Source organism: Chlamydotis macqueenii, chromosome 6 (assembly GCF_036417535.1).
Source record: "Chlamydotis macqueenii isolate bChlMac1 chromosome 6, bChlMac1.mat, whole genome shotgun sequence".
Lineage (NCBI taxonomy): Eukaryota > Metazoa > Chordata > Aves > Otidiformes > Otididae > Chlamydotis > Chlamydotis macqueenii.
In genome coordinates, this window is record NC_141561.1 from 29,946,152 (window position 1) to 29,962,995 (window position 16,844).

Here is a 16,844-nt window from a genome sequence, read left to right on the forward strand (position 1 = left end):
AATGGGTGTGTGGGTGCAAACTCCTAAGCAGAGGAAGCCAATTGAAAAGTCAGCTTTCTGCTATATAGTAACTATTAACTTTTTGTGTTGCAATATTCTTTCGAAAGTTCAGTGGTTTGTTTTTTTTTTTTTTACTAGAAAATGCAATGCCTTTCATAAAATGTAGTGATGCATCTTCTCTAATGTTTTCCTTGCTGTATTTCTGGTAGAGCAAGAGTTAAATGACTTAGGAAGGAGACAACAAAATCTTTAATTGAGACTACAGGGTCTGGATGATGAAAACAAAACTAATGAGTATGTGATCCTGTTGATTATGATCACTACCGCAGACGAGTTTGAAAATAGGATGAACAGAAGTCCTAGACGTTAAAGTTATCTGGTGAAACAAATAAGACCACTTGAAAGTAACTTACTACACAGCTTTGAATTAATCTATGAGTTTTATTGCTAAGTATCTGCCTAGGGCACCATTGATCCGAAAAGGTTAACTTCTTTCCCAAGACACTTTTATATCAGTCTTGTGAGCAGACATGTCTGTACTGGGCAGGATAAAAATATATGAGGAGTCCCATTGGCTTCTAGATGTATCTTCGAAGTGTTGAGTTGGAGGGGAAATTGAAATGTGGTCTGACTGCAGACAACTTTTTAAAATGCACCTTAGCTATTGGTAAAATGTCAAACTATAAAACCAGATTGGAGCTTTGGTCTTTTGTAACTACTAGTAAGTGTAACTAACCCTGGTCATTTTAGGGTTCTTGGAGATTGCAATATTGCAAACAAATCCCCACCAGAATCTGTGACATGCATCCATTCCTATTTTTAATGAAATGGGTTAGCATTATAGCTGCTTGTGTTCCATTCCCGTGCATTGACAGGTATGGTGAATACAGAGTGCCAAACAAAGCGTTGAACAAGGATGATCATTACGTGGGGTACTGGAAGGAAGGCAAAATGTGTGGGCATGGAGTCTACAGGTAACATGTAGCACTTACATTGCTGTCATTGCAGAAAGGAGAGCAGGGCTGATGCTCTGGCACAGTGCTTACCAAGTCTCTGTATATAGCTTTCTTGTTACACTTCAGACCTGTGATTATATTTAGCCTGGCTTATTTGCTGCTTTGCTTTTGGAAGATTGCTCACAATGCATACTTGTACAGTGTTCTGTTAATATCTAATGTTGTTACCACCTTTCAATAATAGAGGATTCTTTCTTCTGAGAGAAAAATATAACCTCTAGTGGCCTTGCTTGTTGGGGAGAGAGTGGATTTAAACCCACAAAGCATTGAAAGACTTGTATTAAAGGCTCGCTTTTATCCCAGATATACTTTTACTGCTTAGTTCCTGCTTAGTATGGCTGTCACATAATTCCTAGAAGGAACAAGAGAGGGGGGGGACAAAAAAAACCACAATAAAAATAAAACCAAAAACCAACCAACAAAAACCCAAACAAAAATAAACCCCCAAAACCAATTAAAAAAAAAAAAAACAAAACAAACCTACAACAGAAAAGTAGATTATAGGAATCTTACTCTCTTTTTCATTATAGCTATGCTACTGGTGAGGTGTATGAAGGGTGTTTTCAGGATAACATGCGTCATGGGCATGGTCTGCTACGCAGTGGGAAGCTGACCTCTTCCTCTCCCAGTATGTTCATTGGACAGTGGACAATGGATAAGAAGAGTGGTTATGGAGTTTTTGATGATATCACAAGGTAATTCTTCAGTTCCACAAATCCTTAAACGTTGATATGATGTACAAGTGCAAAAAGAGTAGGAAAGGATTTGATCTTTTAGTAGCAGTAGTGCATGTCTGTCTGGTTTTGGTTTCTTTTTTTTTTCTTGTTATACTAGGCTTTCAGGATTGATCTAAAGAATTAGGTCTAGAGACTGCTTTTTGATGTTGCTTCTGGAGTAAATGGGATTTTTTTGTTTGTTTTGCTTTGTTTTTTTCTGCATTGCTTTCCTATCATATTCCTGCCTGAAAACAAGAACTGAATATGGTATCTTATTGAGGTATTTTGTTGTGTGACCGCTGAAAGTTTTTATGAATTGACATGTGAAGAGTATTCTTTCATCTCAGGCATATAAGACTGGGTTGTTCAGTGGTTGGATATACAGGACTAGGTGAATTTCAGCTCGGGCTCAGGTTTTCCGTTGACTTATTCTGTCAGTGCAGCGGAGGGAAGATGCTTTATCTCAGGGCAGATTAGTAAAACTATGGTCTCAGAAGCAGAATCGCAGTAAGTATTTGCACTGAATTAATACTGTTTCAGTACAGATCAATACAGTCTGGTTTTTGAGGCAAAAATTTAATGCTGTTTTTTTTCCTGAAAAGAGAGCTTTTGGTGAGAACGCAAGAAAACTGGTTTTGTTTTAACAGAGCTGAAAGCCCACTTAAAAAGTAGAATAGTAGGAAGTTTGGAGGGAGTGCGTATGTGGATATTTTTCTGAAACAGAGCTCGTGTAGCATCTCTAGGTATTTCCTGATGTCAGTTTTGCATCTAGTCTTGCTCAGTGGTGGTGGTTGTTCTTATACTCTAGTGTCAAGATTTTCCCTGGATACTAGAAGGAAAATGCTCTGTAACAAGCAGAGTTCTATTAAATCAATCCACTAGTTTCCCTCTAAAAGAAAACAAAAAAGTCCTTGACTTTTTTTATTACTTGTATGGTGAAAACATCATGTTCTTTTTCTGAACAACTGGAGAAATAGATTGTTTCAAAATATTTTGGGACTTGCAATTAGTTTCAAACACTCTAGCCTGACCTTTCTGGACTTACACTCACAAAAAAAATATTTGAAATAGTAGTCTGAAAGAGGCTGTTTACTTGTGAGCAATCTTTAATTGTCTAATAATTTTTTTAGGCTATTATTATTACCTTTGTTAGGCTATTATCCAGAAACTTTCTACAACATGATCTGTTTTCTTACATTTTTTGCATTCTAATATTTTCAAAATACCATGTGTGACTTTGTAGGTCTCCCTCCTATCCTCCAAGTAAAACAGTTCGGTTTCTTTAATCTTTTTATCCTCTCAATTTGAGTCATCTGAGTTGAGGTAAAGAAATCAAAAGCTTTGGCAAAAAAAAAAAAGCCCAAAATAAGCTTCTTGCATCTTTTCTACATAACTGTTAAGTACATCAGGTAGATGCCTCATGAAGCCAAAGATCCCCTTTCATATGCAGTTTACATCTTAGATAATCTGATCCAGATCAGCTAACAAGTTTCCCTGTTTCTTACGTGCTGTAACTACTGCTCACGTTCCTTTAGACAGGAATTGGGCTTAACTGGGTATCAGTATTGTTTCATATCATCAGGAACAGTTTGCTTGGATGTGGCTGATTCGTAATGTGAATTGTGAAAGGAAGTTTCATTACAATTTGTTTCTATCAAAAAAGTCTTTATTTCCATGAAGCTAGTGAATGTAGATTGATGGGCTTGAAGCAAGTGCTGTATGACTGTTACATAATTGTTTCTGTAATGATCAAATATCGCAGTGAAGCCAAAGAAAAGATATAAATGTACTGCTTCGACTGTATTCTTCCTACTTCATTTTTCTTCAGAGGAGAAAAGTATATGGGAATGTGGCAAGATGATCTATGCCAAGGCAATGGTGTTGTGGTTACTCAGTTTGGACTGTATTATGAAGGAGCCTTCAGCACCAACAAAATGATGGTGAGTTGAACACTAGACTCTGTGCTGTAGTCACTTTTCCTCTAAGTGTGGTAGCTTTCTGGGGTAGATGAGTGTACGTTAGGCTGTGTAAACTTTCTGTTCTTCTAACCGTCTATTGTCCTGGCTTTTTAAACTGTCTTTGTAATACCTGCTCTGTTTCACTTCAGAAACTGCTTTTTAAAAAAAATTATTTGCTAAGAATTAGTAACAGGTTTTTCAGTGTATCTTTAGATTTGCTGTTTAGCCTTCCAATGTAATTATTGTTTTGTGTTCTTTATGATTTCTTTACAGGGGACTGGAATTCTACTTTCTGAGGATGATACAGTTTATGAGGGCGAATTCTCAGATAACTGGACTCTGAGTGGAAAGGTTGGTATTACAGTTGTCACTTGTAAACTGTTACCATCTAAGAAAAAGTCTGTTTCTTGTAATTTCGTTCCCAATGGATTTAACTTAAATTTATTATCTTCTCTCAAGGGAACACTGACCTTGCCAAATGGAGACTATATTGAAGGTCTCTTCAGTGGAGAATGGGGATCTGGGATAAAAATCACAGGAACCTACTTCAAACCTAGCTTGTATGAAAATGAGAAGGACAAACCTAAAGCATTGTAAGTGTTGAATAAGTAATAATTTCTCATATGGTTCGATAATACTTTGGAACATAACTATTGTCTTTTTTCAAAGGCCAGTAAAAAATTTTTTTTCAAAGAAATAGTGAGATTTTGGAAACACTTTTCCTTTTTCATTCCTCTTCCCTCATGCTTAGGAGATAAAATAAGATAAAAATCTTCTTTATAGCTGTTCTTGTTTTAAATATTACTTCAATACACAAGTAACAACATAAAATTACAGGATAGCTGAAATGCTGCTACTGTCCTGTAGCTGTCTCAGAAATTTTTTTTATTTATATCTGAACTGACTATTAGAAATTGAGTTCAAAGCTGCTGATGATTTTTGAGGTACTGAGAAAGATGGTTACGTTTGAGTGATTAAGTCAATCAGACATCTCTGCCTTTTGCCAATTATCCCATTGGTAAATTAATTAATTTAATGTGTCATTTAATAATGACAGTGGGGTTGCATTTGGATGAAATTAGCTAGTTACCACACCTCTTCCAAACAATGCATAAGAAAATAGTAGAAAAATCTGCTGAATTGCAAAAGAGAGAATTTTAACACCTTGGCAAACATACTTTTCAAAAGTATCCATATAACTCTATAGCAGATGCATTAGGTCAATTTGCTTAATTATCTCTGGGGGAGAAAAAAAAAACATTTTTGTTATAACTGAGTTATCTTTGAGTAGAAGAAATGCAAGTAAATTTAAAGAGTAGGTGAAATTTCAGTACTTGGTGGCACTATATACTGGTTTATTATAGTGGTAATGATTGTACAGGATTCAGTATCTTTGAAGCATCCTCTCAAACTTCAGATTAAAATGGGAAATGCAACTCTAATGTTTTTACCTAGGTTACTTCTCAATATGTTTCCTGAAGCATTCACTGGTAATGTCTTTTGACAGTGCTGACACCTACAACAGAATGCAGAGTTAAGCAGGCCTCCCTGCTGAACCGAACACTTGCAACCTTAGCAGCTGTCTGCTTTTTACCCCAGTAGGGAGTCTATGAATAAATGTATGTACATATTTGTGAAGATTGCTTGTGAAATAAGGGTTTCATCTACCCTTTTCAGACTCTCTTGAAGTTGAAAGTCTTTTGGTATAATTTGTGAAAAGGCTTATTGCCTACTTTTTCTGCTTTGTGAAAGTGGAAGCATGGGGAAATACCAGTGTTTCTAGTTCTCATCTGAAACATGGTAGAAAAATATTAATGAAAGGTCTGACAATTTCTGACACTTGATTTAAATCAGGACAGAACCATTAACCTGACAGTGTGTTTGTTTCACGAAAGCTTTTCAAAGGCTTAAATTTCATTATATGTCTGAGATATCTGTAGCTATATATTTGTGTGTGTATATATATCTCTCCTGATATGTATGTATGTGTGTGTATATTTATCTCTATATATATAAGGATAACAACAGTTCTTGGTTTTTCCACGGGCTATAGAGGATTCCTGAGCATTGGCTGTCAGTGAAAAGATGCCTGAGCTGCTTTTACTTTCTACCAGCACATCTCTAACATGTCATGCAACATCATATGTAAATACTGCTTTAGGGGCAGAAGCCGTATACCCCTTCTTGGTATTTATCTGTGTAGCTATGCTATTTGTATATTCCAGGATAGTTACGTATTTGGGACATTTTTGTACTGTCTTTGCTACATGAATGTGTTCTAAGCCTTCTGAATGAATACCAGCAGTGAAGATAAGCCCAGTGAAGTGCAGTATGTCCTGTTTCTTGGAAGTCAAACCAGTCCTCCTTTTATTTAAACAAACCATTTATTGGAATCCTACAAGAAAGAGTAAGACTGCCTTGTCTGATGTAATAAAGTTCATAGTTGTTACACATTTAGGTATTAGAAACATCTTAATCTTGTAACATTATAACATGTTACATGGGTTAATGTATGTTAGCAAGGAAAAAAAAAGTTAATGGTAAGTATAACTTTTCAAAGTTCTTTTTAAAAAGTGTTGAAAGTCAAGACATTAATTAAATAGTATGTTTTGGGTTTATTCTTAGTGAAGACTGTTAAGTGTATCAGCTTCTGGTAAAATAGTATGAGATATTAGACTGACATTAATCATAGGTGGTTTTTGTAGCTGAATTTATTGTTTTATGGCTGTTTGATTTTTAACAGACTAACTGGTCATTTTATTAGGAGGAAACTTGGGATCCTGGCAGTGCCTCCCGATGAGAAATGGAAGGCAGTATTTGAAGAATGCTGGAACCAACTTGGTTGTGAAACCCCAGGCCAGGGGGACAGATGGAAGGCTTGGGACAACATTGCGGTGGCCCTGACCACCAACCGACGGCAGCACAGAGACAGGTTGGTTCCTAGAGAATGTAGTCAGCAAGATGAAGAAAGTATTGAGAGAGAAACTGGAATCACAGTCTACTGTAGACTAGAAACTCTTAACTGTAAAAGTTGAGTTAAAACAGCAACAACAAATGTTAAACAAAATAACGCTTAATGCTTTGCACTATAAATGATTTGCAGCAGATACTGGTGTTTAGAATTAATTCCGTTGTTATCTTTAGGGGTTTTTTTTCCTACTGTATTTCTAATAAATACACTGTCCTTTTTATAACTACAGCCCAGAACTATTGAGCCGCTCACATACTCAGACACTGGAAAGTTTGGAGTTCATTCCACAACACATTGGTGCCTTCAACCTGGAGAAATATGAAAATATAAAAAAATATTTGGTAAAGGTATTGTGACTCTCAAATGCTCACATAGCTTGTTGGCGAGGCATGACATCAAGCTCACTTTGTAATAGCTTTCTTTAATTCCTTCCATATTTACACTTTTGTAATCCGTGTTGTATTAATTAATGTTTGCTCATAACTTCCTAATTTATTGAATTAAAATCCACAACTAAGAATAAAATCATTATGTACCTAACTGATACTGCCTTCAAGTCAGTTTCTGCTTAGTTACTGTTCTAATTCTTGTACATTGGATCCCAGCAAGAGTTACTAATTATTGCATGTTAATTTTAACAGTACTGGACAGATGACTTGTCCAAGTAGTAGCACCAAGTTCTTGTACTGTCTTGCCACCTCTGAGCTGTATTCAGCTGATACATAAATTTTATAATCCAAATGGCAATTTGTTAAATATAGATTGCTTTTTGATGTATTTGTAATATTTTTAATATTTTTTTCAAAGCCTGTTCTTGCATTCTTGGATCTCTGACCCATCTCTTGAATTCCCTTTTTTTTTTTCTTTTGGTCTAGCATTGACCTATCTGACTGGCCAATTAATATCTTTCATCTCAGGCTTGTGATACTCCTCTCCATCCATTGGGCAAGCTGGTGGAAACACTAGTGGCTGTCTACAGAATGACCTACGTTGGAGTAGGAGCTAATCGACGATTACTGCAGGAGGCTGTAAGAGAGATAAAGTCCTACCTCAAACGCATATTCCAGTTGGTTAGGTAACGAGACTCTTAATTTTCAAGTCAAACTACTGCTGAATGAAAGATGTCTCCTGTACTGAAACTGTGTAGTGTTTTTGCAGTCCAAGTATGCCAATATCTTTTTGGGGGTTGCTTGTATTTTTTTAAGCTTTTTAAGGAGTCTTAAATATTTTGTCAAAATAGAAGAATTAAAATTTTCACCAGTGTATTACATCCTACATTGTACTTTAAAATATGGCTGTATGAAGCTCATCTTGAGTGTGGATTTCCAGTTTAGTGTCTGTGGATATCCATGCTGTGGAAAAAAAATTGTGTGTGTTCAAAGGGTATAGAAGAATAGTGAGGATGGGGATTCGCAGTGTATTCCAGTCAAGTTGTTATCAACATGGATGAGCAATGTATGAAATGTTTGCTTAGATACTTGAAAGCAATTACAGCTTTAATTGGGTCCTGCCAAATCTGAAAGCAGAAATACTCCGAATTTTTAAACATTAGAAGCCTTGTCTGGAGGGAAGCGATATCAAGGTAGGAAAGCTATCTCTGGCATTGGAGGGGTTGGCCTTCCTAAGTTTTCTTCCAGGTAGATGGTACAGTATATCTGTTAGCTGTGCTGTCTTAGTCCACCATGTATTATTTCGCTGACTTTTCTTTCCTCTTCAGTCTTGCCTTCAAATACTGTGATTTTTAAGAACTTAATGAAATGAAATAATACGTTATGTGTGTTGCCACTTAGGTTCTTGTTTCCTGATCTTCCGGAAGAGGGCAGCACAATTCCATTTCTGGCAACAGAGACGAAGGGAAGGCGATCATTTTGCAGTGGGAAATCTGACTCCAGATCAGAATCTCCTGAGCCAGGGTACATAATGGAAAAGAAACTGAACTAAGGAAGGCTTAATTTTATTCCTCTTCACAGTTTTTTTTTTTCTTGAATGGGGGAAGAAAGACAAGCACATGTTTGGCTGATGGATACAAGCAGATGTTTTTTTCCTTTGGTTCTGATGACAGATTCTGATAAGCCAACCTCCATGTGATGGTTTCAATAAGCATTTCATCCCTGTTTGATGCAATGATTCTTTACTTAAGCCCAAACTTGCTTTTGTCTGTTGTGGGTAAAAAAAGTTCAGTCTTGGGCCTTGGCTTTAGAAAACTGTTTGGGATATGAGGACTGGGGGTGATACAATTCCAGTGCACATAGACTGCATCACAAATAGCCAGGCACATGAAGCTCACCCTTGAGTCCATTGTTGTCCTGTCCACAGCAGCCTCAGGTGTGGTCAAAACAAGGAAGAGGGATCAGTAGAGACAGCATTCTGAGAAAGGCTTCAGTGACCTGTGCAGATGGTATTAGTAGGCGCCTTGAGTTCAGCTTTCCCTATTAGGATTAAAGCTTGATGCCAAGCAACTGTTGACTTTATGAAGCCTGGAGTATAAGCTTGTGGAGCTAGGAGTTTTAGCCTTTTTTTTTTTCTAGCTTGTGCTTTGAAGGTAAAGTTCAGCTGTAAGCAGAGTGGCTCAGAATGAGAGCTAAAAGATTACAATGAAGATACAGGTAAAACTTGAACTGTAATATAGTGCAGTATTGTCCTGGTTTTGGCTTTCAGTATTCAGTTTTTACATTTTACTAGGAAGAAAACCAATGTTCTGTTTAAAACACAAAAACTACAAAAAGCCTGCACCACAACCACTGCCTCCGCCCCAAACCCACCTGTTTGTGGACTGTAAAGGAAAATTACTCCTAAGTGGTTTTTAGCACAGATACTATTTGATGGATTTGTACTTAATTATTCTTACCCCTCATGGAGTATCCCTAAATGAAAGATTTGGTCCAATGATTTCTTTTTCATTCTGTTTTTATAGATAATTAGGTTTTAAAAATGTCTTCCTCTTCAAACCACTCCTTTTTTTTTTTTTTTTTAATAGCTATGTGGTAACCAGTTTTGGCTTGCTGCTCCCTGTATTACTACCACGACTCTACCCTCCTCTATTTATGTTGTATGCCTTAGACAACGAGCGTGAGGAAGATATTTATTGGGAATGTGTTTTACGTCTAAACAAACAAACTGATATGGCTCTTCTGAGTTTTCTTGGAGTGCAAGCGTGAGTATGCTTCAACAATAAAATGGAACCTAGAATAACATTATGGTATATAATTAGATAAGACAACTAAAAAACTCCTGTTATCTAAAGTGCTTTTCTTTGATTAAAGTACATCTAAACATGTCTTCAAGCTAGTTAGTATGGTTGAGAGTGTGAATCAAAACTTCCCTCTTCCAAAAAGAGAGAGATGGGGCAAAGGAGAAAAAGACTGACATTGCTACAAAACCAGAGTGAAGCATTTCAAATTAGGCTATTTTTCAGCTATTTGTGCTAGATGTAGTTGATCCTGTAGAAAGAACTGTTGTATCTTATAGAACATGATGATTTCATCTTCATAGTGTGAAGAATGCTTTAAGACTGTGCTGTCTTAATAGACTGTGTTGGGTTTCTTACAGGAAATTTTGGCCAGGCACTGTATCCATCCTTGGAGAGAGTAGAAAGGTATGTTCCTTGGGCCTTGACTTTTATAGTATGCTTTGTCCAGTGCTTCTTTCAAGAAGCTGAGATCATGAAGAAACAGTCAAAGAATTTTTTACTAGGATTTTTGTTTAAAAGATGGTATGTTGTCTTGTTTCCTTAAAATTTATTTACTACTTAAAAGCTACATTAGTGATTTCTTACAATAGCCATCAGTCCAGCTTTGTCACTTACTGTCTTACTCTGTAATGAATTCTAATTCTGGAAGACATTTGCTTGGTCTTCAATTATGAAAGTGTCAGAATAAAAGTCTACCAAGAAAATTTTCAGTCTGCTTGATTGAGAGTTATATACCACTGTATACTTTCTGATTAGGAGAAGAATTGTATAGTTTTTATTCTTAATCGTTGTATTGCTGAAAGTGAGTGAACACCGATCTTAGATGGTAATCGTGCAGTACTTAATCTTTGTGCTCTAGTAAGAGTAGTTTAATAATAATAACTTTGAACAGTTTAAATGTTTACAGTATACTTTAAGTCATGTCTGTTTATGCATCAGTATGCTTTTATTTGAAACTTTCATTTTTTTATAGTCATTTAGACACTCCTGTGTTCAGATCACCTTTTCCCTGTTTATAACTGTGCCTCATGCAAAGTCTGTAATAATCGGAAGCATTGCTTTCATTATAGTAATTGCTGCACACAGATGATCTGGTATTCCTTGACAGAGATTGAGTGTTACAAGTTTGTAGTAATAACCAAAGTTGCTGCTGAACCCTACCCTTGAGGCTATAGGCTCCCAGCAAGACAAGACTTCTTTTTCGCAAATCATTAAGATTCACATGATATGAACCTCCACTCAGACTAAATGTTACGAAATCCAACAATAACACATTTCTTGAGTTACTTCAGATCTTCTGTATTTTTAATACTGGACAAAATTCTTACTAACTGTCCAAATCCTTCACACTTCTGACTTTTTAGTTATGGAGTAGAGTCCCTGCACTGTGAAGTGCTGTGTCGCAGGTGTCTTCTCTGAAATTACGCAGTATTTTATGCTCTCTGCCACCTTTTACCTTATTTGCTGGGTTATTCTTTCAGTTAAACAGGATGTGTTTAGCCTAGACATCATGTTTATTTGCCTCTCTCCTCTGTTCAATTTCCTTATTTCTGTGAATTTCTCTAGGTATTTTTGCATCCATCCGTTCTCTACCTGCTCTGTTCAGAAAGACTTAAACTCGGTTGCATACTAAGTGCTAACATTGTTATTCTTTTCTGTTTGCTCTAAACCTGAGTCTCTGACTGCTATGACTTCTCTAGGTTTCAACTGTTCCCTCTTGATTGTTAACTGTTAAGATTTAATGGTTTTTCAGTCTTACTTGACCTGGAAGTTATAAAAAACTATCACTGATTCTTGTAATATGCCAAGGAACTGAGTACAGCGTTTTCTGAATTTTAAATAAAACTCTTACAAATTATATGTAGGCAGATCTCCTGGATGACTTCAGCGTTCAGGTGCATTTCCCTTTCTTTGCACTGGAAAACTGAAAAGATTTCTTTTATGCCAGTGTTGCATGATAGTCTGCTTTTCTTCTCCTGCTGAATAGTGGGGTTGTTAAACCTGCATGATAAATCTTCTTATGATAACACAGGTATCATCAAATACAAAAGATGCCTGCTTTGCCTCTGCAGTTGAATGTTTACAGCAAATCAGGTAATTATCTGAAAACTGTCTTTTAGTCGTTACTGTTCCTGCTATAGTAATACCTAGTTTACTTGATTGTGATCCTTTACCTGTCACCTTTTCTTTGCTCTCCTTTGTAAGAGAGGTCACCAAGAAGTTTCAGAGTTCCTACTAAAAACGTTAGCAAATTCTCCCAATGGGGAATGAAGTATAGCCTCATAAGTGCAACTGAGAGATGTGTCCATAGGACACTATTTAGAATCAAAAGCTTGAGGATGTCTAATAAAATATACATGTGAATTTCTGAACAGTTATGGCAAAATGACCTGTGTATGGGGAGCTTTTCTGTGTTGGTTAGTTGGCATAAGGAATTCTGCTGTAAGAATATAAGTAGAAATTTAAAGGCCTTTAGGATTATTTTTCCACCTTTACCACTATGTTAAAAAATATATTAAAACTGTGAAGACAGTCTCACTTGCAGTAGTGTGCATTGATCCAGTAATTATAGCCTGGGGTACTACACAACCCTGGCAGCCATGACTGTTGTGGTGTGAATGATCTGGCTTAGCTTCTTTGGCACAGGGGCATGCTAACTAGCAAATTGTTTTCCTAATTTAGATGCAGATATGTAACTTCTTATCGTTACCCCGTTTTGCTCTTGCTCTCCAAACAGTACCACCTTTACCCCAGCTGACAAGTTGAAGGTGATCCAGCAGACTTTTGAAGAGATTTCTCAGAATGTACTTGAAACACTTCAGGAAGATTTTTTGTGGTCCATGGATGACTTATTTCCTGTTTTTCTCTACGTGGTGCTACGAGCCAGGTAGGCATTAAGAGTGGCATCAGTCATAAGCTGAACATAGGCCATATGAGTACTTTTACGTGTATTAAACACTCCTGCTTTCCATTATAGAACAACTTGCTAGCTTTTTGTAACTTAATAAATTTTCCATTGTGGCTGTTTGCTTTGGCCTGAAGAACTTTTGAATACTTAACTGTGAAATGACTGTGACCTCAGAATGAGAATAGGGAAAAGCATGTTTTGTGCACAACACCATGTACAAAAAAAATAAAAACATTATAATGGTATCTTTCGTTCACCTCTTCTCTCTCCCTCATGTGACAGGATAAGGAATTTGGGGTCTGAGGTGCACTTAATTGAAGACCTCATGGATCCTTATCTGCAGCATGGGGAGCAAGGCATCATGTTCACTACCTTGAAGGTATGAAAATTATTCAAGATTATTAAAAGCTTTATTTGGCAATTAATCAGCTTTGAGCAGTGCTGATCAGCTTAGGACAATTGTATGAATGTTAAGTTGTAACTTCTTTGACATTTTTATTGAAGTTTTTAGCTAGGATAAGCAAGGAAACTTAACTTACAGCTTAAGATAATCTAACAGTTGCAGGTACTGCTAAGAAAATGGTGCAATATACAAATGTATTTTATTCAAGTGTAATATTGGGTACTGTTGACTGTTCTGAATGCTCGCCTGTAGCTTGTAGTTCCCCTGCAACATAACAAACCTTATTCCTTTTATAAAAATTGGAATGAAGCGCTGCTGTGGAGATTAGCCATTCCAGTAATGTAAGTCTAACATTAAATCAAGATGCTTCAGGAATTCAAGATTGCAAAAATAAATAAATAAATCTTTTTACTGTGTCACTCTCCACATTCTATTTGGTATTCTTTTCTAAGTATAGAAAAAGGGAGATAATCTGTTCTTCTGATGAATATCCTGTTGTACACTAGGACCTCCATAATGGAAATAAGTTGTTTTGGTACCTCAAAACTGTTCAGACAAGGAGGTCTTGTGACAGTTCAGCTGTGTGGAGCTTTTTTATGGGGTTGTTTTGGAAGGAGGCTGTTAACTTTAAATGAAAATCTTAAGCTGAGCTGCTAGATGAACATGACTGTATTTTCTGTCTGTGCAAACTGGAAATACTTGGGTGCAGGGTTTTTTATACCTGTTATTTTTATAGTGCTGCAAAAAGGAAAGGTTTGAGTTGGTTAAAACTTGTCAAAAAAATCTATGTAGTAGAAGCAGAAACTTATTTTCCATGAATGCAAGTGTTGTCACAGACACTTGTATTTTCTGGTCATGGCTGACCTAATGCATTTTTGAACCAGCATTAAGGAGAGAATAGATATCAAGCAGCAGGTCAGGGTATTTATCCAGATGATAGAAACCTTTGCTTTTCAACCTGAGTGTTTTTGAAATGCTTAATCCCTGCATCCTTGTCCTGTAAGAAAATATTTTCTTCTTTGGATCCCTCTGTCAAAGGGCAAAGAAAGACTTGTGAGAAAAAAAAAAGTACTTTATCTTGTCAAAGCTGGGAGCTGTGGAAGAGTCTCAAATAATGCTCTCTTGCTCCATTAAGAGTTGGACATAATTTGTAACTTAAAAACTCCTCCTATTGTTCTTTTTGCTAGTTTACATGTCTTATGTTGTGTGTCAGTGTTGTCATCACTGCTTGTAGAAAGTCTAGTCGTCTGTTTTCTTGGATAGGAAAAAAATCAGCCTTTCTGTGTATGATGCTTTATCAGCTTGCTAAGAACTGGTATGTATGCTAAATTGAACTTTGTTTTAATTTAGGCATGTTACTACCAGATTCAACATGAAAAGCTTACCTAGACCATCATTTACGACTTGGCTCTGTGGGATAATCTTCTCAGTGGAACTTCACTAATACCCATTTTCTTCCCTGAAATGGCACTTAGAAAATACTCTGTTACAGCTCTTGTTGTTACAGATTAAAATATTCACTTGTTTCTTCTGAACCTCCAGTTTTAAGATTGGAAAACTGCAGTGAGAGGTTATCTATGAAGTGGTGATGAAGCTAGAGACTTGGTTTATCAAGTACTTGCCAAGAAGAAATAATTTCCTGTTTCACTCCTTTCTGATTAACAATGCTGCAAAAAGGCATGGCATCTACATAGACTACATGTGAAAGTCTGGACTGCATGGCTTCTAAAGCAGTGGGTTTGTTTTCATTATTCCTGGTTTGTCAACAGAGATGTTTAAAGAGAATTAATTGCACCACAGAACCATTCAGTCTTCCTGAATAAAGCTATTATATTTGTTTATTTAAAAAATAGAAATATGTTCATATTTATAATGGATAGCCTGTAGAGTGTTCAGCTGTAAAGGTTTTGAGGCATCTGTGTTGAACAGAGTTGCTGAATGCAGTATTAATGTGCTGTTGTGGAAATAATCACACTGTTATGAACTTCTCTGTTTACTAGAATTATAAATATAAAGGCATTCACCATTCTTTGTGTTCATGAAATAAAAGGCACTGATCACTTCAAATTTTGGCACTGAATTAAATACCTGAAATCTGTAGTGTTCAGTTTCACTACCCCGATGTCTGAGGACAAACACTTTTTCTGGAAGCCCACGTGACAGAAGAATGGGAATGTGCTCTTGAACAAGCTGACAATGGATTAGGCTTGAGATTTTTGCCTGTTAACTTATATATCAGACTGAAAAAAGCTAACCTTGTTGCATTTTTGAACATGTAGAGACAAGTAATTTGCCTGGGGGGTTTTTGTGTGTGTGTATTCTTCTGTGGTTTGTGGTTAACTTTATGCCAATAACACCCATGGATAATTTGAATAATGTAGGTGCTGTTCTTTACCATGACTGACTCAGAAAAAGGGGAGGGAGGAACAGATTATAGAATGCTATAATGGCTTAAGTTATGCCAAACTACCATAGATAATGCTAATCGTATTTTTGAAATAATAATCATGGCTTGTGTATTGGCACCTAAATGGAAAGAAACTATATGTCAAAATACTGTTTTGAACAGTGACTGTAATGTAGCAATTTTCATAATAAAGTAAAAAAGATTGATCTTTCTGAAATGATTTTTAGTTTTGTCAGAGAAGGGAAAGATTAATTCTGGCAAGATGACATTTAAAACTATTGTTATACTTGTTATACTCACCGCAGACTATAGAGATAATAGAAAATAGACATAATAGACTTCATGTTTGCAAACAATTTTTTGTTAGCTTAATCTTATTTTTAAATGATACTGAATAATTTGAGGAGAGATAAGCAATAATATGAATAAAAGGGAAGTTGTAAAAAAGTTAATTTGAGAAGGAGGGGGAAAAAAAGATACACAGCTAAGGGTGGAGAGTATAATGAAGTGTGAGGCAGAAATTAATCTTTTGTGCTAGATGCAGTCTTTCCATGCAATAATCTCAACTCAATGTACAAAAAATATTTAACTGAAACTTGTAGGAGCAGAGCTGCTCTTTGAAAAGGAGCTGTGCTGAACAGCTGAGCTGGATTATTTTTGGTCTTTCTGATATATAGCTCAGTTATTAGCTGAAGAGAATCCTAGGATTAAATGTGCTTCTGACACAGATTCCACTTTACAGCCTACGTGGACTGTGAGGCATTAGGAAATCAGTACAGACCAGCTTTGATTTGTGTATTTCTGTAGCTAACAAAGAAATGAGTTAACCTGCAGGAGTTCTCTGTATTGCTTCATAGTAATTACTTTTTTCGTGTTGTCTTTGCCACTCTTCATGAAATTGAAAGCCAGTTAGTTCCTGTGCTGCAGCAGAAATCCTGTAACAAGGAAGATTGATGTTACAGTATTGTAGATTCTTATTGTAATTGCAGGCATGGTAGCTGAAGACAGACCCTGAGTACCTGATTGACTGGGAAAGCTGCTGAGAAGAAACTGCTGAAGTGAGAGACAACTTAAAGTAGGCTTTTTATGCAAGAAAAGGGTTAAGGGGATTTGTTCTCTTCTCCCTGGTAATGAGTAGTTCTAAGGTTAGGTTTCTGCGGATTAGAAAGGAGAGGATGTCCACAGATTAGCTAGGGCGGTGAGGTTACTTGCTCTACTAACATCCAGCAAATACTCTTTCCCTCTGGAAATTCTGCATGAGCTGAACACGGTGTA

At 36.4% G+C, this 16,844-nt stretch overlaps 1 protein-coding gene across 1 annotated transcript in view; it reads left to right on the forward strand.

Moving 5' to 3' along the window:
* ALS2 (alsin Rho guanine nucleotide exchange factor ALS2) overlaps positions 1–15,775 on the forward strand; it is a 41,612-nt gene extending 25,837 nt beyond the window's left edge. The window contains exons 20-34 of the mRNA XM_086751003.1: positions 876–974; positions 1,547–1,711; positions 3,561–3,672; positions 3,964–4,041; positions 4,150–4,283; positions 6,455–6,622; positions 6,891–7,008; positions 7,579–7,736; positions 8,452–8,574; positions 9,639–9,815; positions 10,211–10,256; positions 11,884–11,945; positions 12,589–12,738; positions 13,042–13,138; positions 14,513–15,775. Of these exons, the coding sequence (XP_086607129.1) occupies positions 876–974; positions 1,547–1,711; positions 3,561–3,672; positions 3,964–4,041; positions 4,150–4,283; positions 6,455–6,622; positions 6,891–7,008; positions 7,579–7,736; positions 8,452–8,574; positions 9,639–9,815; positions 10,211–10,256; positions 11,884–11,945; positions 12,589–12,738; positions 13,042–13,138; positions 14,513–14,551 (1,726 nt within the window). The 3' untranslated portion in view covers positions 14,552–15,775. The remainder of the gene's footprint in view (positions 1–875; positions 975–1,546; positions 1,712–3,560; positions 3,673–3,963; positions 4,042–4,149; positions 4,284–6,454; positions 6,623–6,890; positions 7,009–7,578; positions 7,737–8,451; positions 8,575–9,638; positions 9,816–10,210; positions 10,257–11,883; positions 11,946–12,588; positions 12,739–13,041; positions 13,139–14,512) is intronic.
* The last annotated feature ends 1,069 nt before the right edge of the window (positions 15,776–16,844 follow it).